The sequence below is a fragment of the Myzus persicae genome, unplaced genomic scaffold (assembly GCF_001856785.1).
Source record: "Myzus persicae strain clone G006 unplaced genomic scaffold, MPER_G0061.0, whole genome shotgun sequence".
Lineage (NCBI taxonomy): Eukaryota > Metazoa > Arthropoda > Insecta > Hemiptera > Aphididae > Myzus > Myzus persicae.
In genome coordinates, this window is record NW_019101352.1 from 1,050,816 (window position 1) to 1,076,132 (window position 25,317).

At 29.5% G+C, this 25,317-nt stretch overlaps 6 protein-coding genes across 7 annotated transcripts; 4 read left to right on the forward strand and 2 right to left on the reverse strand.

Moving 5' to 3' along the window:
• The first annotated feature begins 114 nt into the window (after window positions 1-114).
• LOC111028743 (chromatin accessibility complex protein 1) lies at window positions 115-4,079 on the forward strand. Its single transcript, XM_022307483.1, has 4 exons — window positions 115-415; window positions 481-647; window positions 1,667-1,787; window positions 3,811-4,079. The coding sequence occupies exons 1-4, from the start codon at window positions 400-402 to the stop codon at window positions 3,954-3,956; spliced, it is 450 nt and encodes a 149-aa protein (XP_022163175.1). The 5' UTR covers window positions 115-399; the 3' UTR covers window positions 3,957-4,079.
• Window positions 4,013-14,636, reverse strand: LOC111028742 (U11/U12 small nuclear ribonucleoprotein 25 kDa protein). 2 transcript variants are annotated; one of them, XM_022307482.1, is made up of 3 exons: window positions 14,523-14,636; window positions 4,446-4,730; window positions 4,013-4,322 (listed from the first exon to the last, which is right to left on the reverse strand). In XM_022307482.1, the coding sequence occupies exons 2-3, from the start codon at window positions 4,701-4,703 to the stop codon at window positions 4,077-4,079; spliced, it is 504 nt and encodes a 167-aa protein (XP_022163174.1). In that variant the 5' UTR covers window positions 4,704-4,730; window positions 14,523-14,636; the 3' UTR covers window positions 4,013-4,076. The 2 variants fall into 2 exon arrangements, with proteins under 2 accessions (XP_022163174.1, XP_022163173.1); XM_022307481.1 differs by having other exon boundaries at window positions 4,446-4,733; window positions 14,523-14,605.
• LOC111028744 (prostasin-like) lies at window positions 5,880-10,513 on the forward strand (the record flags this gene model as incomplete). The annotated part of the gene is made up of 5 exons (XM_022307484.1): window positions 5,880-6,038; window positions 8,221-8,434; window positions 8,739-8,900; window positions 9,903-10,103; window positions 10,288-10,513. Coding segments are annotated over 5 exons (870 nt in total), but the record flags the coding sequence as incomplete, so codon positions are not given.
• LOC111028741 (phosphatidylserine synthase 1) lies at window positions 10,905-15,363 on the reverse strand. Its single transcript, XM_022307479.1, has 2 exons — window positions 14,955-15,363; window positions 10,905-14,727 (listed from the first exon to the last, which is right to left on the reverse strand). Exon 2 carries the CDS (start codon window positions 14,708-14,710, stop codon window positions 13,424-13,426), a length of 1,287 nt encoding a protein of 428 aa, XP_022163171.1. The 5' UTR covers window positions 14,711-14,727; window positions 14,955-15,363; the 3' UTR covers window positions 10,905-13,423.
• A 2,239-nt stretch (window positions 15,364-17,602) lies between these two features.
• Window positions 17,603-19,477, forward strand: LOC111028757 (26S proteasome non-ATPase regulatory subunit 10-like). Its single transcript, XM_022307500.1, has 5 exons — window positions 17,603-17,878; window positions 18,056-18,154; window positions 18,216-18,362; window positions 18,440-18,606; window positions 18,681-19,477. The coding sequence occupies exons 1-5, from the start codon at window positions 17,765-17,767 to the stop codon at window positions 18,823-18,825; spliced, it is 672 nt and encodes a 223-aa protein (XP_022163192.1). The 5' UTR covers window positions 17,603-17,764; the 3' UTR covers window positions 18,826-19,477.
• Window positions 19,478-21,287: 1,810 nt separating this feature from the next.
• On the forward strand, window positions 21,288-24,876 carry LOC111028758 (synaptic vesicle membrane protein VAT-1 homolog). The gene is given in 8 exon segments (XM_022307501.1): window positions 21,288-21,873; window positions 22,260-22,448; window positions 22,781-22,991; window positions 23,103-23,357; window positions 23,616-23,744; window positions 24,560-24,633; window positions 24,635-24,666; window positions 24,668-24,876. Coding segments are annotated over 8 exon segments (1,041 nt in total). The 5' UTR covers window positions 21,288-21,798; the 3' UTR covers window positions 24,744-24,876.
• Window positions 24,877-25,317: the final 441 nt, after the last annotated feature.

Here is a 25,317-nt window from a genome sequence, read left to right on the forward strand (position 1 = left end):
ATAAATGATCTAAGAATATTTCAATATTGTTATCACGGAATGAGCTTTATCATTTATTATTATTCTGTGATTGGACGACCGTTATTATCAATGTACAAATTGTAAACAAACAAAGCATGAACGTTTGGATGAAAATACGGAATAAATAAAATGTGGTTATATACTAATAACAATATTAAAAATTGTATATAGTTATATACTCCAATACTCCATAGTCCATACTTCATACTTCATAGCCATTAGAATTCTACAGCGATTTCCAACATAAATAAATAAAAATAATTATAATACACAACTTTACAAGTTTAGAGTTGTTATTTCTTGAGAGTTTATCAAAATTCATGCTAATTTAGATAATTTACTATATCAGAGTACCAAAGTTGGTTTGCAAAAATAAATATGTCTGCTTTTAACAGTAAGTATTAGTTTTGTATCCTTGATACATTTTATTATTTGCATTAAATACTTATTTGATTTTAGATTCCAGTACTAGTACTGACCAAAATGATCCAAATAAAGACAAATCAAAAACTCCAAGATCTAAAGACATGCATTTACCCATATCAAGAGTACGTACCATCATGAAAAGCACACCAGATATTGAAAACATAGGATTACCGTCATTGCACGTTGTCACTAAAGCAACGGTAAGAATAGTATCATATTTTTTTTTATAAATATTTCAATAATATATATAATATATTACTAGTTATTTTTGTGAACAATTACATCTATATAGGTAGCGTTTTTTTTTTAAATTTATATTATTGTAATTTAAAGAGTGGTATCTGCAATCTGCTTAACATGTAATAACAACCGTTTTCATTGTTTATATTTTTGTTCATTACACTACCTATTAGGTTCACTGTAATTAAGAAATATTTCGGCCAGTGGCGTATATAATGATTAGGTTCCTGGGCAAGGGGCTCATAGTGAAGTTTCAGATTCAATTGAAATATTGCATGCATATTGCTTTATGTATACACTATATTACATGTCCAAAGTCCAAGCCTCGTGGCCCATACCTAAATTTATGTCATGTCTAAGGTATTTCTCTTCTTGAAAATGTATATAAATTACTAAATTTAGAATTGAAATTATATACTTCAATACTTTTGACTTGCTGATGAGTGATAGTTATCATCGCTTAAGAGTTATGTCCACGTGTGTTGGTGGTGCGTTCTATGTCTTAAAATGTAATTCCATTTACTGTTGTAGGTTATGTCTAGGTGCTTACAGGAGTTTTCAACACTATAGTTTGATTAAAAACATATTTTAAGAATCTTCAAGAAAAATAAATTGTCAAGACTTGCTTTGATGACGATTCATTGCAACATTAAATTAACTATATTAAAATCTCTATTTATATAGTTTATATCATAATTTTAACCACCAGCCTCCTTAACAATTTTTAGTTATAGCTAAATGTTACTGCTATGCTTGATTAGTGGTAAATTGGCGCATACTAAAAATATTTTTAATGTATGCCACCGATTTTGGCATTACCTATCTTAAAGTATGATTAAGATAGTAAAGGGATTTCAAAATAATGTTACTATTAGGTAAAAAAATTAAATCTAAATACTGCTAGGTATTTTTATTACATCTCATTTTTTTTATAGAAACTAATTTATTTATGTTAACACAATTATTTATACCATTTTAGGAGCTTTTTATTCAAAAACTGGCACAAGATGCTCTCAAAGGACAAAGACACTTCAGACATTTAGATTATAATGATCTTGCCAGAGCTGTCGAAGATAATGAAAATATGTATTTTCTTAGAGGTAAATTTTTTGTGTATGATTTATAACCAAGTAATTTAGTAATATAATATGTTTATTATAGTTGAGTAGTTATTACCATAGAATATTATAGAAGCGACAGTCAAACAGCTGATCGATTTATTTTCATTTTGCCGGTGGTTCGGCATGAAGTGACACTGATAAATTGATAAAAATATCTTTACCGCGCGTTTGTAATCAAATTGAATATCCTACCCATTGAAGAGGCAATTAAAACAATTTTGCACAATGTAAATTTTCATTTAAATAAACTTGTTTGTAAAAAAAAAATATATATATTTTTAATCAAAAAAAGATGAAAAACCTATTTTTTCTAATATAAAGTAGTAACCATAAGCTTATAATACAATGTCATGCACATTAATTATAGAGGCATTTATATCTGGGGGAGGGGTCAAATTTTATCAGCCCCATACTCTGTGCACGCCTATGCTTACCAATGTGCAGCTCATTTTGATTCACAAAAGTCAAATATTCTTTTTGTTCAGTAGAACTAATATTGTGGTTGACTTTAGTGTTTAAGTGAATTGACCTAATATCAAACTTAAAGTTAAGATTTCCTGTTTGTATGCATGTTATGAATAGGTATATATTACAATTAAAAAATGCTCATATATCATGAAAAATCAACATTCAAACACTGCCCCAAAGTTCTTAACTTTAAGTTTAATAATAGGTCAATTCACTCTTATATTAATAGTTGATTACACACATTTGGTATGTTGTGTATAGGCAGAGAGAAAAAACAAAATACAGAAAGGTTAGGTTAGAACAATACACAGAAATCCAATGAATTATATTTTTGATTTATTCTACGTTCATTATGCATATAAGATGAATTTATGAACAATATGCAATACAATTTGGTTTTTGAATTCATGGGCACATTACATAATATATTTTATAGTAGCGCAGAGTCCGGATGTTCCCAGGTCTGGACACCCTCCCCCCTTGAATCGTGTTGTATCTTTCTAAAATAATAAAAATTAAAAATTACAATATTTACGTTAATTAAACAATAAAATAATAATTAAATATGCTTGCTATTTTAAAATAATTATAATTTTGACCCCCCCCCCCTCCCTAAAAATACTGGTTGCGCTACTGCTATAAACAAGCACATATAAATACATACAGTTCTGGGCTCTTATATAAAGAAAACAACCAAAAGAAAATGAAGATATTAATTCTAAAATGACTATTATTTTTAACTGATGTCTCCAGCAGTTAATATCTTATTTTTTACAAATAATATTTGTTATTTTTTTTCTTTTTTGGCCATTCAAGCTATTTTATGAGTTGTACTTAAGCTATATAACTCTCCCGATTCTTTGCATTTTCAGTTCTTGCTTCCAACTCTTAATGTCAATTATTTGTCTCCTACTCGGTCCATCAGGTTAAGGGGGTCTTCACACTGCCCACCAGTAATTTTACAATAGTAAATATGACAATACATACCTGGTGATTCTGTTATTGTTGAATACTCATTATTTCAAAAATCATAAATGTGATTGATAAAAAAACATAATTTTTAAATTTTTTTTACTTTTTTGAATAACATAGTTTCAATTTTATATTTTAAAGTAGAATAATTGAGAAGTATTTCGATACATAAAAATTGAATTTAGTACGAGTTATACTTAAGTTTTATATAAATATAAGTATTTAATGTTCAGATGAGCAAGCATAGTAAAGTGGTAATTGGTTATGAAAGAGGTTGAAGAAAGTTGGTCCGTTACTCCAGAAACCTAAACTTTAAATACTTACAAATTATAATGTTACAACTAATCTTAAATTCAATTTTTGGGTATCGAAATACTAAAAAAATATTCTGCTTTCAGAGATGAAATTAAAACTGTATGTATCTTAATAATAAGAGTTTTGACTTGAAATCGTGTAAAAAAATATTTTTAAAAACATTAATTGGTACTTTTTGAATAATGAGTGCCCTACATGAAATGAATTATCTGGCATATATTTATTGAGTATCTATTTTGTTTTTCAGAGGTTTTACCTAAAAAAATTACTATGGCTGAATACTATAAATTGGTTGGGAAAGAGTCTTCAGAGGATGGCGAGGATGGCGAGGACAATGATAACAGTTCTCAAACGTCACATTCTTCATCATCATCAGTATCATCAGACAATTAATCTTTTAATATATTGTATTCCTTAACAGTTAACAATCATTATGTGTAGTTACATTGTTTTTTTTTTTTTTTTAATTTTTCTACTTATAAATTATTGTAATATTAAATATTAACTTTCAAGTTATTGATCGTGAATGTTTTTTTCTCTAAATCGTTTGACAAACGTCAGTTTTGAGTTGTTTTCCATATACTTTGATATGAAATCATTATTATTCTTAATTTTTTTTCCATTACAACTTAACCAGTATGTTTTCCATATTCGTCTCCAACTAATGGTTGATCTTTCACCAGCTCTTTTTAAATGTAACGTCATTTTTCTCTCTATGCTCTTTTTCAAGTCAACAACTTTTGCTCCATTCGTCTGTACCTTAAAAAAAAAAACAGAAACAAATGACAATATATTATTACATTAAGACACTCTTATGACCTATTCGCAATTGAATGCAGGAAAATTAGGGGCGTTTAAGTATGAAGTGTGTGTTATACTTACAACAATCGGTATGACAATGCCGTCAAAGCGCTCCAGGTACAAGGTTATCGCTCGACCGTGTTCAATCGCGATTTGTAAATCGACTTCTTCCAAGGTCACGTTGTTCGGTAGGTCTCCTAACACGCTGTCCTTTTCCAGGACCGTGTTCAAGACTTCAGCCGTGAAGTCTTTGAGTCGTTCGTGACTGATCGTGGTTACATCGACGTCCGCCAGTTCAGACAGCGTACACGACGACGATGAATCTGCAGGCTCGCCCATCGTCCCGATCGCAAGTGGTTCCTGGTGCTGCTGTAAAAAACCATTTTGCTATTAAGGACGCTGCAGATATAATACGATATGTGTCAACTGTAAGTAGTACACTAGTACGAAAGACAAGGTCGTCAGGTAAATGAAAAAAAAAATGTTTCGACAATCAAATAATCAATCCGCTCGGCATGTGGGCCGGTGAAATGAAAATGGTGTATTATACTATTATACTAATCATAAATATCTATACATCGCAACTGGTGCCAATGTTCTTAGCGGGCGGTAATGCAGTCATGCAGGTGTAGACGACACGTTTTGTCCATTAGAGGACCGTTACGTCATAGCATAGAACAATATCATTTTATAATAAAGTGCACAAGAAGAAGGGGTAGGGTTGCTCAATATTAATATTTTATAGTCATCGACGTCTGTGCATATTTATTACATTATGTGTATATATATATATATAGTATATAGGTACCCTGCAGCAGTCGGCCACTCACCGGCAGTGTCACTTGTCTATGGTGCCAGTGCCAGCCAGTCGATACAAACAACTACGCGGAGTGCCGGAGCAAAGACCATAATTATATTATAGGATTTCGGTCTTTAGTAAAAAATATTTACATCGTTTTTTCGTCATCGCAAGTACAAAAATGAAGAACATTATGTTCGCGTCACGACAAACTCACCGATAGAGTGATCGGACTATTCATGTGCATAATACCATGACTAAATAGATCTATTTAGTCATGCATAATATCATTAATATCTAATATATAATGCGTGTATCTGGAGGATTTAACAGTATTGCTCATTCAATTAATCAATTCATCCTGAAAATACACTATGTACACAATACCCACATATTATCACAATCATAGAAGCGTTCAAAGTTCAAACCATATTATTTATTTATTTATTTATTTATTTAATATTCATCTCTTCAATTATTTAGTACCTATATTATATTATAAGATGTTCGACTGCTGCAGTTGTATGTATAATATTTTGATATACATTAGCTTTTTCATGTGCGTTTTGTTTTGGGGGACAAAGCGCGCATGGAATGGCTGAATATACCTATTATATTGTATACGCGTCGAACGGGCAAACGAAATCTGAGCTTATGTTTTTCATTGTTGTACTACATTCGTGAAAATTGTACCACGAAATTGGTTTACTTAAAAAAATGGTTTTCGTTCACGATTTTTTTGTGATTTTCCAGATCAATTGCAGCACGCCGCTTGCGGGACAAGAGTAGTATCTCATAAATTGAATCAACGAGGATGGCCGCAGACCAAAATAATTGGAGGCTCGACTACGCCATACGGAGCATATCCTTGGCAGGTAAAATAAAATATTCGATTGACTTTATTTACGGTAGATACCTACCCTACTTATTAGTTATTATAATAATTAGCCACCGTGAATAGGTTAGTGAATCGTTTATTACTATTAAATACACGCCCGTATATTCTAAGTTTTAATCGAGTTCTTGTATAATTAGGTAGATTCTATTCAATGTGCGTAAGATAAAAAAATTTAAATATTTATCTTGTCGTGTGTTTCGCAATTATAGAAAGGACTTATTAATGCACCAATAATGGGTTAAAGCCTATATATATTTTTTTTTGTTGCACAAAAGTACATACACAATGTATTCTATTTTGTACATTGTACAATAAGCATAGGTATAAACTATAAGATAAGGGTTACATAACATGGATTTCTTGAGTAAGAAGCCACCCATTAGTGGCACTTAGCTTGGTGTTTTATTTATGGTAATTGAGGAGAGATATTTAATTTAAATTGTCACGACACCAATTACTTTTGAGTCTATTCTCTATATACTTGAAAAAAAAATATCAACTTGTATATTATGCGATGTACAATCATATCCCAGTAAACACAGCACGTTTAATCTACGTTTATAATAAGGATAACTTTGGTGTAGGTATATACGTAGAAATTATTCGTATAATAATGGTATAATATACTTTGAAATAGATTGATTTTACGTTGACGATACGTATAAAACATATACGTACATATTTTTTAGTGATAAAATTGCGTTTATTCTACGTTGATCATTGGTTGGTCGAACTTACGTCGAAATATAGGTAAGGATTTACGTATATTTTACCTCGATGGCACGTTTATACATATTCGTACATTTTTCGTGATACAAATACGTTTATTCTACGTTGATCGTAAGTTCATCATTGGTGAACACAAGGCGAAGTATTAAACGGATTTTATATGAAAAATATACCGCGATTATACGTTGAATATTAGTGAAATAGTTCCTTTTTGACCTACAAATATCCTTATATTATTGGTAAAATAATCGAAATCTCTACGTATATTATACGTACTTAAGTGTCAGTTTATACGTTTAATATACGTAGAATATTCTTAGATTTGTCTACTGGGATATTCTGTAAGTTCTGCAAGGACGTCGGCACGTCGCATGCGCGTGGACATTAGAACTGAATATAGAGTAAGTATTTTGGCGTATATTACTGTTATCTTTTCATTAACTTTAATCCTATAATTATTTATATTTAATGCATAACTACATAGGTTTTTCCGGGCTGTAGGTATAATGTTTTCGAAACAAAAATAATTTTCACCAAAACACCTGACAAAAGCGTGGTTATTTTTTTCAACTGTAAATTTTTCTTTAAATTTTATTTGAAATAAGAAATCTAAACATATAATATATAAAGCACAATATTCTTAAATGCCAAGGTCTAAAGAGTAGATATAGACATAAAAGGGTTGATTAAGGAGTCACCTCCTAATACCTATAGTGATTAATGACACTTATCTTGATTGAAATCCAGCTTACTCTTTGAAAAAAAAATTAAGTTGATTGATAACCAAATAAAAATATATTCTTAGAAAATAGTTGAGGAGTGAGAGGAGACGATAAAACAAGGATGTAATTTTGGGTTTACTATGTCTTATTTTCAGAAGATAGCTTATTATTGCTTACCTAGTTGCCTATATGTTTGAATAGTAGGATACCTTTCCTAAGATTTTAAATAATATATTTGCTTACAATATATACTATTATACTATGTAGACACACAGGTTGTGCAATGAGTAAAAATTATAAAAATTAGTTAAGAGACCACATCTTGTGTGTTGGGCGTATCCAGCGATGTGCTCTTTAAAAATAAGGATACCGATCAAATAAATATTCTTATAAATTAAATGGGAACTATAAAATATTAAAATATCAGTACATTTTCTGATTTATTATCACTCAAAATTACAATAGGCAATAATTATTGGCATTGCATCATGTATACATTTATTATTTATAAAGTACCTACCTACTTAACAACAAACGACAATTGTCAATTACCTATACGATTTTTAAAGAGAAAAAATAAATATGCCTTTAATTGAACTACTATTATTCTGCAATTATTGATTGTCATCACTCGTCATTAGACACAGGTATACTTAGCATCTATTTAGTGACTATAAGATTCTTAATTTCATAACCATTGTTATACAGGTGGAATTACAAGCATACAAAGATGGATGGGAACATCACTGCGGAGGAGCACTAATTTCCGAGACTATAGCCTTAACGGCCGCTCATTGCTTAAAAGACTTTAAAAAATCCCAACTGCGTATTATTGTTGGTAAACATAATTTAGCAAAAAATGATAAACATGAAAAAACATATAGAGTGCAAAAGGCATTAGTACACCCTGAATTCAGAAAAGGTAGGTACTATTTTAAAACTGTATGAAAACTTCCGATCGAAATAAATTATTTTTGTAAAAATGAGTATAATTCGTTCTTAATTAGGGCCCAAGTATTTTAGTGGTTTTTTAGTTTATGTGCCTACTTACAATCAACTTAGATGTTATTAATTTCCTACTTTAAATTTTGTATATTTTTAGTATATCGATTCCCTAGTGGACTTAATTTATTGAACATGCTCATGTCCTATAAAGTATAGACTATAGTATATACTAATATAGTTTAATTAAACATTTACACCTATTCACAATCATAACATTTCAGACGGACCACACAGCCACGACATAGCGATATTAAAAATTAATGCATTGAACAGCAAAGGAGTAAAATTTGATTCGCACGTACAGCCAATATGTTTGCCGGATTACTATACGAAACCCAACGACGTAGATTGGTGTACCGTGACTGGTTGGGGAGCACAAAAACGTATGTTTTTAATTACTTAACTTTATTTTTCACCTAACTCGTATCGTGTGGCCATGTATGTTGTATGTACTATGTATAAGTATTAAGTGGTACATCATGATTCGTATGGTAGTCGTACCCAGCCTGCATTTCAGAGTATATTATAAGGGAGTCCAAGTATATTTAGTGGTTTATTATTTGGTATATTTAACTAAAACAAATAAGCTCTATTTTAAAAATGTATACATATAAAATATTATACATTACATTACTATTATAAAATTTGTAATTATAACCGAAAAATGTTTTCATTTTTATTGAACAAAATTAATGATGAATTTTAAATGTAAATTAGTACTCTTTATTAAAGTTAAATTATTAGAACGGGTAGTTGCTAGTATATTATAAAATCAATGCCTATAATAATCTATATAATATATATTAAGATGGTTGATATTTAAAAATGGTTAGAAATACTGATAATGAATGATGTACTAAGTCGAGTATAAGAAACTATGTACGTAAAATAGAACAATACAAGAAATATCGTTAAAAAGTTAAAGAAGCAAGTTGGAAATCGATAAAAAAAATGTATGTTATTAAACATGAGTATACCTATATTTAAATATAAACAACATTTTAGATGAAACATCCAATTGTTCAACAAAATATTAGCGAGTTTGACGACCCAGTAATTATTTAAGATAGAGCGGAATTTAGTTTCAGGGGCGTTTCCAGAATTTTTTCCTTTTTTGGGGGGAGGGGTGAAGAGGGGGTGAAAATTATTTTTTTTAAATTGTATATCAACAAAAATGTTGATATTATTTTTAAAAAATAGGTAGGGGGAGGTACAACCCCTTAACCACCCAGGATACGCCACTGTATTATATATACCCCCCCCCCACGGGATACAATTATGTACAACAAATATTACAGTTTAACTAATATTGATGGCTCATCAGCCTTTCGCTTCTTTGGTGTCTCGTTTGTGTAACGTTTAAAATGTTTGAATATTTTTTTTAGAAGATGACATGACCAGTTTGCCCAAAGTGTTGCAAGCCGCGTCAGTGCCCCTGCTGGATTTGGAAACCTGCCGACACGACGATGTATATGGAGGTCGACACCAGTTCATATTGGACAGTATGTTGTGCGCGGGAAGTTTAGAAGGAGGAGTAGATGCTTGTGGAGGTGATTCCGGAGGACCACTGGCCTGTCAAGTGAATGGTAGGTTCTAAGGATCAAATTAAGTAATTAAGGGGGGGGGGGAAGGTGGTAGTCAATACCCAATTATTAGTTGATTGTAATAATACAGGTTTGGCAAGAAAAAAAAATGAATTTTTAGAGGATAAGTGATCAATTTTCAAATCAAAAAATTAAAGTGACAAAAGTGTTTTTTTTATTCTTTCAGGAAAGTTTATATTGACAGGTGTAGTATCGTGGGGCGATGGATGCGGCAAAAAAAATAGACCTGGTGTGTACACACGTGTGTCATATTATACAGAGTGGTTAAAAAAAGTTATGACAGAACTAGAGAATAATTGAAATACTTGATAAAAAAATTCTTTGTGATTCATTGAAGTAGATTTAAATTTTATTATGTAGAATAAAATTGTATGTAATATAATATTTGTAAATTATTGTTATAATGTACATATTACCTATATATTATAGTTTTTGTAAATTGTGTAAATCATGCAAATGAAATAATGTACAGCTATTGAATATTTGAATATAATATAATACACAGCTATAATAGTTATGTAACATTGTAATATGTAAATATGAAATAATTAAAATTGTGCTTATAATTTTTTGAATGTATAAACAAACTTCCAAAATTAAACTAACTTAACAGTTTTTTTTTAATTTGTCCAAATTACAAATAAACATAGTAATGTAGCTAGTAGCTCTATACTTCTATCGTTATAAATTAACAAAAATAAAATACTTTTGTAAGAAATTAATATTGACTATTGAGGAGTATGTGTTTGTAAAATAGATTTATAGAACTGAATAAAATAAATAAAAATTAAATCTATACGATTAAACGCAGCACCTAAAATGAATACAAGACTAACCAAAGTTGTTTCCATATTAGATCCGATATGTATTTAAATCATTGATATTATAAACAAGATTGGTTTTAACACAGAATAGATTAAAAATTATTTATTTTATAGTGAGAATCGTCATAATTTTGGCTTAAACTGAGTTGAACCTCATAAGTCATAAACCTAGACGTTTTTGAACATATTATAAGAATTAAAATATAACTTTGCCAGATATCCAATTGTTATTTTGTATATATTTTATGTATTCTAGCAGTCTTAATAAAATAAAGAAAAAGTCTGATGACATTTTATACTCATAAAGTTATAAATGCCACATTATATCATACAAGATAAGCTGGTAATTGGTTATATTAAGACAAAAATACTTATAATTGCACCAGAAGATAATATAAAATAATTAATTAAAATATTTTTTCAATTAAAAATAAAACCCAAAATATGAGAATAATATCTTAAGCCCTAACATTGCCTACTGGACACAGATACCTACAGTTGTTTTTATACTGACATGTACTCAATCATTTAAAAATATTTTACAAGTTTATATTTTTAATTTTCATTATAATTACATCTGTGAAAACTATTTAGCTTCAATAAAAATAAATCTGATAAGAGAATGTACAATTAATTAATACATGCATGTACGTCCAAAAATGAACAACTAATTTTATCAAAACTACTATCCAGTTATAACGCACGAGATAAAAAAAAACATTAAATACTACTGCTTAGCTATTTATATTAAATAATATTATAATAAATTGTAATAGTATTTACATATGAATTATGATAACATTTTGAAAATATAATGCAATATTCTTAGTTTGTTTCATTTTCGGAATTATATTAGTTATGACTTATGATACACACATTATTTATTTAAATAAATTCTTCTGTTTAAATTACTTTGTTATTAATTTATGATTTAAACTCATCTTGAAACTACCAATATAATAAAATTGATTATCTGAGTATTATCCAAATTATGTCTACTAAAAGAGTAGCTTAAGGTTAAATTACGGATGAAAAAATAAATTTTTTTTCCTATATACAGTTGAAACCGCTTATTAGGAACACGGATAATTGATAAAATCACGTTATTGAACTAAGTATCTAGGGAAAGACCAGCTGTATTAATGGGCCATTATACCATTGTAAATTAATCAGATTATTGAAAGAACATATTGGTTAACTCTGATTTGGTGATAACCAACGCACTGCAATTACAATGTACATGATGTACATAGTATACAGCATACAGAGCGGGAGAATACATTATTAGTGAAACATAAAATTGGGTTGGAACTCATTGGACGGAACTGATGCCTCAATTTTCATCCTCTGATATTTTTTTAATGTAGTCGAGACTGGGCTTTAATTTAGAGCCTTGCCCGAACACTCATATGTGGTCAAAAGTGACAGAGCTAAAAAGGCAAAGATGAACAAAGACTGACTCATAATTTTGTGTCAGTAGAAAACGACACTGATAGATACATCTTTAACATAAAATAAAAAAAATTTCATAGTAGCTACTTTTTTTTTCATAATAAATAAAACCAATTGCTTGACGCTTATAACAAACAATCAGTTAATTGACACACTTCAAAGTGGTCCAAGTGTTCCTTATGCGGCTTCTACTGTATTATATTATTTCCGTTTCTAAGCTTATGGACATTAATGAAAACTTATTTAAGTTACAATAATTGTAAGAGTATATTATGACATTGAAATATGATAGAAAGATGAGTATAACAATTAATAATACACTTTAAATGTAATATTCAAAATAATATAATTTTAATTTTTGAAGTACAAACAGAATATTTATATAGGTAGAATAATAATTTAAATGGTTTAAACACTATAACACTATGATAATATAATTTGTCTTTAGTACACTAATTATATTACCTTGAGCAAACATTTAAATAAAATATGTTGAACGCCTAGGTATTTTAATATTTATAATGATGTATACTGTAATGTTATTCTACAAGACATTTATTTTTATTTTTTCAATGGATTTTATTTAATATTATGGAACAATTAAAAATCAATACAGTCAAAAAAAAAATTACAAACAAGTAGTTCAAGTAACCTATTTATGCACTAAACACACGATATTACAATTTCAGTACTTGATATTTTTATCACAATAAATAGCATTTTAAAGAAAAATGATTTAAAATAGGTAATAACAAATACACATTAGGTGACTAGGCTTAAATAAGTCTTTTATCATAACGTTATTACAATAACTAATAACAATACAAGATCTGATAGTAAAAAACTCATAAAGGAAATATACATGTCCCATTATTTTTAAATAAATAAATACCGAAATAATTATTTTAAGGAATAGGTCACATATATTGAGTTTACAATTTGAAATGTCATCTAATGATTCTAATATGGGTACGTATTTATGTAATATTTGGCATCTACTAATTAACGCTACTTGGAGAAATAATTTTAAAGTGTTTTGCTTTTGCTAGTTTTGTAGTCTTCTTCAACATGGCTATCATTTGGAATGGAGTTTGAAACAACATCTGCATCAAATTTTTTTCCTGTTAACCAATCAGCCTGCCAAAAACCCAAAACACTCACAACGGAGAAAAATAGCATGATCATCAACCATACTGATATGTTAAAAATTTCAGTCTGCTGAAATAGTTCTTTTCCATTCTTTATACACAACAGTGACTCTGTGACCATTATGACTGCATAGACCCAACACTGTGTCCCAAGTCTTTTACAATTAGGATCTGTCACATATGTGTAATATTGTCGAGTAGATGGTGCAACTACGATACTCAAAAAGAAAAGCCTGCCAACAACTAGTGGATGCGATGGTGGCATTTCAAATATGTGCTTCAAGAAGAATGTATTCAGTTCAGATACTTGCCACATAATTACCATTTGGCACACAGAAAAAAATCGCATATATGATGAATTTGGATCTAGCCACCGAACTGGTGTCCAACTAGCTGGTGTAAACTGTAGGGCAGCTCGCTTGATTTTACCTTTAGTTGTGTCAATATCTTTAATACCAGGCCAGTTATAGTCTCTCATTTCTAACATTTTGCAAATTTTCATTCCGACCCATATACCAAATCCATTGCAAAGCAGGACATCTAATATCCATGCATCCCACCAACATTCCTTAAAATTAGGCAATAAATGAGAAAACATCACTTCAGTGAATTCCCACATCATACTCATTGACCACAATATTCCATAATGCCTCACAAGTATTGCTTTCGATACCCATCCAAAAAAGTGACCAGCAGCAAATACATCCAAATGCGCCCAAAACTTTTCTACAGAGATATCTGAACAGTTAACACCATACTCTTTATCCATATCGATTCTGAAATCTTTGAGATTAGGATCAAGCCATAATATCATTCCTTTAATTGTTTCATATTTTTGAAATAATAAAAATAGCAATGTTAATGAGTATAGAACACTTAGTCCGAATACCATTCGCCAGACTGCTGGGTGAGGTCTTACAAATGGGCCATTAGGGAATGCCAATAAAGATACAAGAATTAAAAAAAATATAACGCACCAGATTCCAGCACAGATATTGCTATCAATCGATTTGTCATCTCGAATAAAGGACATAAAAATTACTCCAACGATTGACAATATCAATAGAGTTATGGTATGAGGTTTGTAGAAAAACTCTAAAGTAATATCTTCCACTTCACATTCGTTGAGTGTGTTGAACACGCTTTCTTTCTTCTGGACTACCATGGCGTGACCGGTAGTTTCTGGCAACAAATGAGAACAAATAATGAACTTGGGGACAGTGTCAGGCGAATATTTAAATAATTTAAAAAAATTCTATTGTATGTAAGGATATACACAAACACACACACATAATATATTGAATTTAATTAAAGATGGTTTTTATTACTATTACTATTATTATTATTATCAAATAATAGACAAGTTTGAAAGCGTAGTAAATTTAAAATTTAATAACCATAGTACTTACCAGGGATTTATATGGACAATTTTGTCACACACTCGCACTGAGTCGCACCTACTGTTTTCGGCAACTCATATCCTTCGGCTTTGAAATTTGAAAAATAACTCATAAATTATTTTGAGCACATCACGTGCTTAAATGATTAATGAACAGTGGAAGGCGGTACGGCGGTGAACTGATGAGTGGTGAGTGGAGTGAATGAGTGATCGCGCGACCGCCGATCGGTCTTCGGCTCCGGCGCACGGCTGGTTACTGATTATTACTGATAATATTGATAAGGTTTGTACACACCGTACGCAGCATAGACCTTCTACTAGACAGTATTAGGTCAATAATTAGTATGCAGATAATATATAATTGTAAAACTAATAGCACGGAGTTATGTATCTATGGGATACTACCAAATACTATAAAATATGATAGTAGTATTATAGTACGAGAAAGTTCAAAAAAGTCAATGATAATCAGCAATGACGTACCGGGCCGGCCTCTGTTGCAGCACCGTGTAACACAGAACGTGGTTGTACTTTTTTTGCCTATACTCAAGGCGTAAGTCACATAATTAATCCCGCCAAAACTTAAAATGGCTGCAAACAAAATATTAATCTAACCCATGAATTGATACTTTTTTTTATTTAGTACATTTGCAGTTTGCAACATTTTTTTATGTACAATAAGTCGATGCAATATCGCTCTCGTTGGAAAAAAAACTTAATTGTACCTGTGTCTTCCTTGATGTGTCCCAAGCGTTCGACAGAGTTTGGCATGACGGGTTACTATTCAAAATCAAAAGTTTTCTCCCCCACTCGTTCTTTCTCCTAATTAAATCTTACTTAACCGATCGAAACTTTCAAGTACATTATCGCTTTGCATACTCAGAAATAACCAAAATCAATGCTGGCGTCCCACAAGGGGACATTCTATCTCCAACTCTATTCAACATCCATGTCGCTGATCAGCCCACCACGCCTCAAACTATGGTGGTCGATTATGCTGATGATAAAGTCATTTTATCAATTAGTGAAAATCCGGTAACCACCTCATCAAACCTACAACTTCACCTCAACCTAATGACTAACTGGTACGACAAATAGCGTGTCAAAATAAACCAAGACAAATCAAGTCACATACTACATTTACTCTCAATAAGGGCGTATGTCCAACTGTTACATACTTACATTAAACAACATCCCAATTCCCATATCGGACACAATAAAATACCTGGGACTCAATCTTGACAGACGACTAAACATGAAAAAATCATATACGAACCAAAAAACTGACTCTCAACGCCCGTATGCGCATCCTTTATCCTCAAATATCGAGAAATAATAATACCAATCTAAAAGTAAAACTTCTAATTAACAAAACCCTCCTGAAACCTATTTTGACTTATGGTATACAGCTCTGGAGTTCAGCAAAAAAATCCAATACCAATAAAATCCAAGTATTCCAAAACCTAGCTCTTCGTCGACTCTCCAATTCACCACCGTACGTCTCAAACCTAACATTACATAATGATTTTCACATGAAAACCATCAACGAAGAATCTCAATCATTTTATTTGCGCTTCCGCATTCGACTCCTATCCCACCAAAATACTCTTATTAAAAACCGTTCCTCTCTAACTCTCCCAGGAAATCCAAGGCGCAGATTAAAAAGGAAATGGTGCCGTCACCTTCTACAATTACCAATTTAAAATCTATATATACATATTACAATAAAGGAAATAATTTAAAGGAGGGGATAAGCCATTCTTGTATATGAAAGTACATCCCCTCCCCTCTTTAAGATTTCCGGAACTTTCCTACAATATTCCGTATATTAGCGGTCCTTAAACTTTTTTGTTCGTGAAAGTAGGCCTTTAAGTTGCTAAGGAAATTTCACGGAACCTCAAACATTTTGAATGCTCATCAAATATACACAACCCATGAAAAACGGTGCGCCTATAATAATACCTATAAAAGATTTGTTTATAAAAGCAAACCCGAAATAAGTCGCACGATTAATTAATGGTGACAGACAGCGTTACAGTCGCTTGGGTTGCTACTATTTAACCTTTGTAATTTAAACCTAAAGTGTATAGGAATTATTAATGATTCTTGTCTCCTGATTTGTTTGAAGACACATGTGTATGGTGTCTACTATCGAGTATCGAATAGTACCTGTTGGGCTCAGTCTTACAGTGAACCATAGACCTTATACTAATAGGTTCTAATAAACCCATTATACCCTATACTATTAAGTCTATACTGTGAACACACATTTTACATTTATGTATATCTATAAAATAACTAGATATACTATATAGTGTTTAATTATTTAATTAACTGATTTTGCGTATAAATCCCCGATTTTCCTTAAATTTGTTTTGTTTTTTCCTTTGGTTTTTAAAACTGCTTTTCTTTACTTTTGACTCAAAAAGTCCAAAGACCGCAATTACATTCACTTCCCTACCAGAAAAAAACAATGCACAAGCACAGAACAAAATAATATTAATTATTAGGTACCTATGTAAGTATATTTGAATCATTGAATGTAATCGGCGTCCCCATAGGGTACTGCTACGATTTTGCTCCATTTATCGGTCGGCGGGGGATGCGCAGAGCTAATCCATTCTCGTTATCATATGTTCTCTCGTGAAATTGCGTAATAGAATTTGTTGATAAGTGGTAACTGTCTAGTGAGTAGTGACTAATGACTATTCAGTTTTGTTTGAGCATTGAGTACTGTCTAGTGTCTACTGTATACTGATTGACCGTTGAGTACTGAATACTAATTTAATATTTTATTTATTTTAGTGGACTATTAATATAATGGATTTTGAAAAGGTAAAGGAAAAAGCTTTTGAAGATGCGCATAAAGGTAATGTTGACCAAGTTATGAAAGCAGTCGAAGAGCATTTGAGGCTGTTAAAAGAAGTGGACGTTGTATGTAATATTATAATGGTTAATTTTAGTTTTTAAGCATAACCAATTTAAAAAAGTAACTCTAACACTTGAGTCATTGATTTATCATTTGAATGTTATTTATGATAAGATTTTACTATGTTTACTAACTAATGATACAACCGAAATCTAACCAATTTTGTATTCATATATGTTTAGAACAATCGTTTGCTTCTTCATTGGGCAGCACTTGGGGGCCATGATAGACTTGTACGATATCTTCTCGAAAATGGTCAACCAGAAGATTCTAGAGATGATGTAAATATATAAATCATGTAACATGTTAAACTAAATTAAAAATCATTATCTTTTCATTCAGATGCAAACTACTCCTCTAATATTAGCAGCATCAGGTGGCCGCATTGATGTAGTAAAAACTCTTATAGAATATGGAGTAAATATTAATGCAAAAAATCAAGAAGGGCATTCTGCACTTCAATATGCAGCTTCAAAGGGTTGGACAGAAGCAAGTCGATATTTAATTTTCAAAATAAATGATTAATATTATGTATATAATATAATGTATACTATTTAATTATTTAGATTGTCAGATATTTAATATCAAAAGGTGCTGATGTTGATATTGCTGATAATAGAGGAGCAACACCATTACATAGATGTGCATCAAAAGGAAACATGTCAGTGCTAAAACTTTTATTGGACTGTGATGTACATGTAGATGCTAAAGATATTTATGGAAACACACCACTGTAAAGAAATAAAAAAATATTGATTAATCAATAAAATTAAGTTTTATTTTAAATGGTTTATTTTTTTTTTCTAGCCATTTAGCTTGCGAAGAAGGACGTGTACAAGAAGCTGGATTATTGATTAAAAGTGGAGCTGATAGCACTCTCATGAATAAAGAAAAATTAACACCTTTTGATTTAGCACCATCTGATGTTCAAGGCATTTTGAGAAAAATCTAAAATATTAAAATTGTCTTGGATAGGTGAGGTTCATATTATATTGTAAAATTATAGAAAGTGGACTGAATAATCTTAAGACATCCTTCTTCCGTTAATGGTAAAAGAGTCTAAGGAAAATAACTTAAGTAAATTATATTATAATTGTTCTGTTCAATTATTTTTTATTTGCAATTTCTTTTAGTGTAATCTTAAAAAAATTGATCTAATATCAAAAATTATTTCATTTGATATATTGTTTTAGTAACTTTTTAAATATTAATTTTTTAAAAAGGTACAGTGATTCAGTTTTTGATTATTTGATTGCAATGCCAACTTTTTCATAAAATTAACTAAAAATATCTACTTTTAAGTAGAGATGTGTGTTCAATTAATTTAATCAACTGTTTATTATTTTAAGTTTAGTTAGTTTATTAATATATTGATTTGCCACGGAGGTCCTTACTCCTTATGGGTGTAAGTGATTTGGAACATATGTCTATAACAAACGACTATATTAGATATCATCACAAGGATGTCAGTCCTCTATTATGTATTTAAATTGTTATTCCAGGTCTCACAAATATTGTTTATCTTGTGTTGACCATTACTTTGTGTACGTTCCATATCACACGGCAAGGATTACTAATAAAATTATTTAATTCAATGAAGTTAATTATTTTGTTCTTTTATCATAATAGGTTTGTAATTTGTGAAGTTAAATACAAATAAAACACTTATAACTGTCTTAAAACCCCATGAAATACCTATTAACTATCATACCAATATATTACCTATGTCAAAATAATTTTTATTTGTATATGATTATTTGAAATTTAAAATTATTCAATTTGTGTTTATGTTCTCCTTATGCGTACTTCAAAATTAGTAGTATATACATACATTTGTTGAGACATAAAATAAAACAGAAAAAGTCTAGTTTTATGCAATTGTAAAGTGTTAACAATTGAAAACTATTGTTTGTTACGAGTATACAATATCAGTCACCCACTCCACATTTATTGTAAGTAATATTAATATATTAATATACCTTGTAATTATTCTGAAATATTTTTGTTGTAAATATTTAAATAATTGATTAGTATTGTGATGGTATTATATTATATTTTATTTAATTAAACTATTATGATATTCTTATATTATTTTAATAAATGGAATTGTTGCTACCTAAAACTGTATGCAATTTCAATTATTGGATGAGAAAAGGCTAGAATAAAATAATATCAAACTTTTACACTTTAAAGCCACAATCCAGCTACAATCAACCAGAGGTTTTTGGAGACATTGAGACAACATCTACCCACTTAGAATACGGACAATTTATGTAAATAATATATTTCATCAAATATTTATTTACAAATTTGAATGTCATATTTATACGTTATATAATATATGTTTCAATAATCCTCATGAATAATCTTTTCAAATTACAAATAAATAACTAACTTTATTTCAATAGGTATCTAATTTAAATTTAAAATGTGTTTAAAAAATGGTTTTTTATTTTATGGTTGCAATTATAATAACTACTTATGAAAAGTCATTGTTTTAAATTGTCAATTTTTATCTGTAAAATCTGAATATTTTAAACTTTTTTAACTACAAAATAATTTTGCGATTTTGATTTATTTTATTAAAATTTTAACTTAAAATAATTATAAAAAGTAATTGTGCCTATGTACCGTTGATTTTTGAACTGTTATTATAAAAGCTTATAAGGAACCTTGTACACAATTTTCAAGCTGTTTGAAAAATCAAAAGTTTCATGAAGTATAGAAAATGATAATTTAAATAACAGTGGTGTGTTCTTTCTATTGTTGATATAAATTGAATTATATAAAAATAAAATAAAATCTTTGATGAGTATAATCCTGTTTTACGATTGAAGTTGGTCAACAAACTAAATTCGGACACAAAAAATATTTGTGGGATTACTCAACTTTTTTTAAAATTCTTGGTAGCAATACTTGTATGGAACCTATAGTATTAAAATGTTTGGCTTTTATCGGAAAATGTCTATTTAGCAGGTCAAAATATTTTTAGATTGTGCCATATTATATGGAAAAAATCACAAGTAATTCAAGTAGGTTCTTAGTATTATTAGTTTTTGAAATATTTGAATAACATCAAAATAAGAAAATTGTTGTGTGAGAACTTGTTAATTTACGGGTGAATATATCTAATGTCTAACTTCAAACTTTCATAAAAAATGTAATATATTTTTCGGTCAATGTTTCTTTTTTTAATGTAGGAAAACTTCAAGGGAATCTCATAATTTTTTTCGACAACAATTTAAAAAACTAACAGAACTCGGCATTTTCTTATACCTATTAATAACTCAAAAAGAGTCGCAATATTTCGAAAATTGTATGGTAACATGGTAAAGAATATTGCTTATACAAACATTCAATGAAAATTTCATGAATCTACAATTATTTTAGAGTTACATCAAAAAACAAAATCGATGTGATCTAAGCATTTATGATTTATGAATCATAATTTATTATCATTATGTTTGCCTGTTGTAATAATCTCTATATAGGTGGGTTAGTGGATTCATTATTATTACATATTTCTAACTGCCCCTTGAATAGGTGTTACTGTATTAGCCATCAGGAATACTCAAGTATTAGTAGTATTACCTATGTCTCATAGAATAGAACCACAGACAAACTATTACACTATGTAAAGCACTGTAGCGAGAGAACACTGAGCGGGCCGACCAAAATCAATTCTTCTGCGCATTCCCACTCGACACTACCCCACAGCTGAACCGGTTCAGCAGTGGGGTGACGCGGGGAATGCGCAGAATGCTGGTATCCATGCGTTCCCTCGCTGAACGGAGTGTGATTTTTATCTCTTTGAATGCCTAGATAATCTGATACCCAAATTTTATTGGACGAGTGACTGGTGTCTGTTGCAAATTGTAAATTGCAATAAGAATTAAAAATTGAATATTAAAATTATATTTTGAAAATGAATAATGTCAAAGAAATTGAACAGGTGAAATCTATTGTGTTGGAAGGTTATGGCGGGTACGATAAAATAAAAGTTAGTATAATTTACCAATACCAACAGTTTGGATAGTTTATTACTTATTACACGTAAAATAATGTATTAAAATGTATAGGTACAAACCTATTACCTATATTCCATATAAAAACTATAAAATGATTGGTAGGTATCTAACTGTTAAACTGTCTACACAGCATCTAATATTAATTATCTATATAGTATAATTTATTTGGTATATATTATCTACATAGGAATTAGAATTAAGTACCTATCTATAATAATATTTTGGTTTATTTAGTCATGATTTTGGTTCAAGTTGATATTTAAAAACTCGTACACTAATCTAAAATAATATTTTATTAATACAATTATGAAATTTATATGATACGTTATTTATACATTTTAATTGTAATTTATTTTAGATAAAATGTTGGCCACTTGAATTTTTAGGACCTACAAGTGTGTGTGTTAAAGTTCAATTATGCGGTGTCAACTTTAGTGATATATATACTAGGCAGGGTTTTCTACGCCAGTTAAAAACCCCCCGTGTGCTCGGAGCAGAATGTTATGGCACAATAGAAACTATTGGAAGTGAAGTGAACAATTTTCAAGTAATGAAAAATGATTAAGTTATTCATTGCTATGTGTTGTTTTTTTTATAATAATTATTGATTTGAAGTAGAGTCATTGGACTCCCCCTACAAACATGTCATCCAGTCTAATAAATATAAATATCTGTATTTTTACTCTATTGTATATAGTTTCGTATATATTCATATAGACAGTAAATATAGATATTTTAACATTAAAATGAATGGATGATAATAATAATTATTGTCGTTTAAACAATATGTTTAGCTTAAATCAATTCAAAACATACATTGAATAATAATATCCTGCAACTTTATTTTAATGCATTAATTCTTATTAACCTTTTATACAGTATGGAGACCGGGTAGTATGTTATGTTTGGACAGGAGGACTGTTTAGAGAAAAGGTTATAGTGCCAGCAAGTAACTGTTTTTTAGTTCCGGAGAATATTAGTGATCAAGACGCTGTTGCTCTACCAGCCAATTATTTAACTGCGTACTTGAGTATTTTTACCATGGGCAATATACAACCCGGAGATACTGTTCTCATACATTCTATCGCGGGTACTATGCAATAGATTTAAAAAAAGAAATGTCAATATTTATAATATGTATTAAAATAGTACTGAATTAAATTAAATTTAAATGAAATTTAAACTGATTTTTATTTTATAGGAGGTGTTGGGTGTGCTGCTACTCAATTGGCAAAAACTGTGAAGGATACAGTTGTTGTTGGAACCGCTTCCGCATCCAAACATGAACAATTAAAAGAAAATGGAGTTTCCCACGTATTAAATCATGAAAACTATGAGACACTGGCTAAAAATGTATCACCACAGGGTTATGATTTAATCATAGATAGTATTGGTGGACCAAATATTGAGATCAGTCAAACATTGCTTAAGCCTTGTGGTCGTTTAGTCATAATTGGTAGGTTACTTTAATAATATGAGTAGTTTGCTGTGGCTTTGCTATGTAAGAGCTTAGAATATATTGTGTGTAGTAAGTTTCCATCACAGTAGAAAATTGTGATCATAATGATACTACTGGTCACTAATATTTATCAATCTACTTATTGTATACTGTATGGAATATAAACTTATAAATATGTTTACCTAATAAAGACTAATAGGTTATTACTTATTTGTATTACATATATTGGATAAATACTTTTTTGTTTGTTTTTAGGTGGTAGTTGTTATATTAATGGTCAAACATTAAAGATTTTAAGATCACTATCCATGAAGTGGCAAACCAAAAATTTGGTCCCCCAAACAATGATAGAACAAAATACCACCGTCTGTGGTCTTCATTTGGGTATGCTATTTGATTCTAACCCAAAGAAAATTCATTATATCATGGAAGAATTATTCAAAATGTTGAAGAATAAACTAATAAAACCGACTATTCATGAGGTTTTACCGTTTGAAAATGTTAGTAAGAAAAATACCTACAAACTTATTCATTAATCATTACCTATTCATTACATATCAGACTTATAATTAAGGGTAGAATGTTTGTGATGGCTTAACCTTCATGGTACCAGCTACCCTGACACTTCTGTGCACGCATGATTGTATGATAGTAGTTTTTGAAATAGTTTTTTTTTTTTATTTAAAAAAGAATATTTACAATTTATGCTACTAGGCATAATAAGCAAATTTGAACACATACTTTGAGATAGAACCCATCGGCCTGTTCACATAATTATACTCTTATAATACCAAATATCATGTTTTGCTATCAACTTGGGAATATTGTAGATATTTAAAATTGTAAATTGTACATCTTAAAATACTCTTAATTACGCACTTGTACGATGGAGACAACTGGGTATAACGTCTTCTTAATTATTAGTTATTATTAAAAATGTGTTGTATATTTTGATTGTTTTAAGAGCATAAGAATAAATAAATATTTTTGGGGTTTATCAGCAGGCTCATTCTTAGAGTTTTCACAAACATTCTTACCTACCAGTCTACTTACAATACTTCACTAGTAAAATATTGTACTAAGATTAACCATGAATTAAACTAAAAATAAAATTGTATTTTATAATCATACATAATAGTTCTGTAATTTATGTTTATAGTTTAAAACATGTATATAATTATATCATTAATTGGCTTAAGGTAATTGGAGCTCAAACAATATTGGCAGAAAGAATGAATTTTGGGAAAGTTTTATTGAAGTTAAATCAATAATAAAAAAAAAGGTTTACAAGTTTGTTTGGTGCTGCTTCATCAATGGGTGTCTTTTCTACTCAATGTTTGTCCACTTATATTTTGTATTTTATGTTTTTTTCTCATCATATAATTATTAATTTTCTTTAAAAATGTATTTATTGTGGGAAGTCTTTTGGTGATCTAACTATGTAAGTAAATAATCCATATTGCAATTTGAAAATTAGACTATATTTAAAAATAAAAACTATTACATTTTAAATTAATTAATAGATTTTGTACTTTTATTTGGGTTAATTTATTTAAACAAATTATACCTGTCTTTAAAATGTGAAACATAAAATACACTAAATCATATTTTATATAATTATAATTAACTTACTTTTGTACATGATAGATAATATTTTAATGTTTGTATGCAAATGCAAGTTACCCTTTTTATATATATTTTGAATGCAAGTATTCCCTATACAATAAGTTATATTGCAGTACACTAGTACCTAATGTCATAATACACATGTCTCATAGTACCCATGCCTACATGTAATTTCCCTTTATTTAGTTGTTAAAAAATTGTTCTTTATTTTTTTATATGCTATGTGAATATTAGGTGATAATTTGTTTCAATTAAAAATTATATTTAAAAGTGATTATAAAATATTAATATAGTCTTCCTAACTTATATTGAGTTTATTAAGAAAATTTAA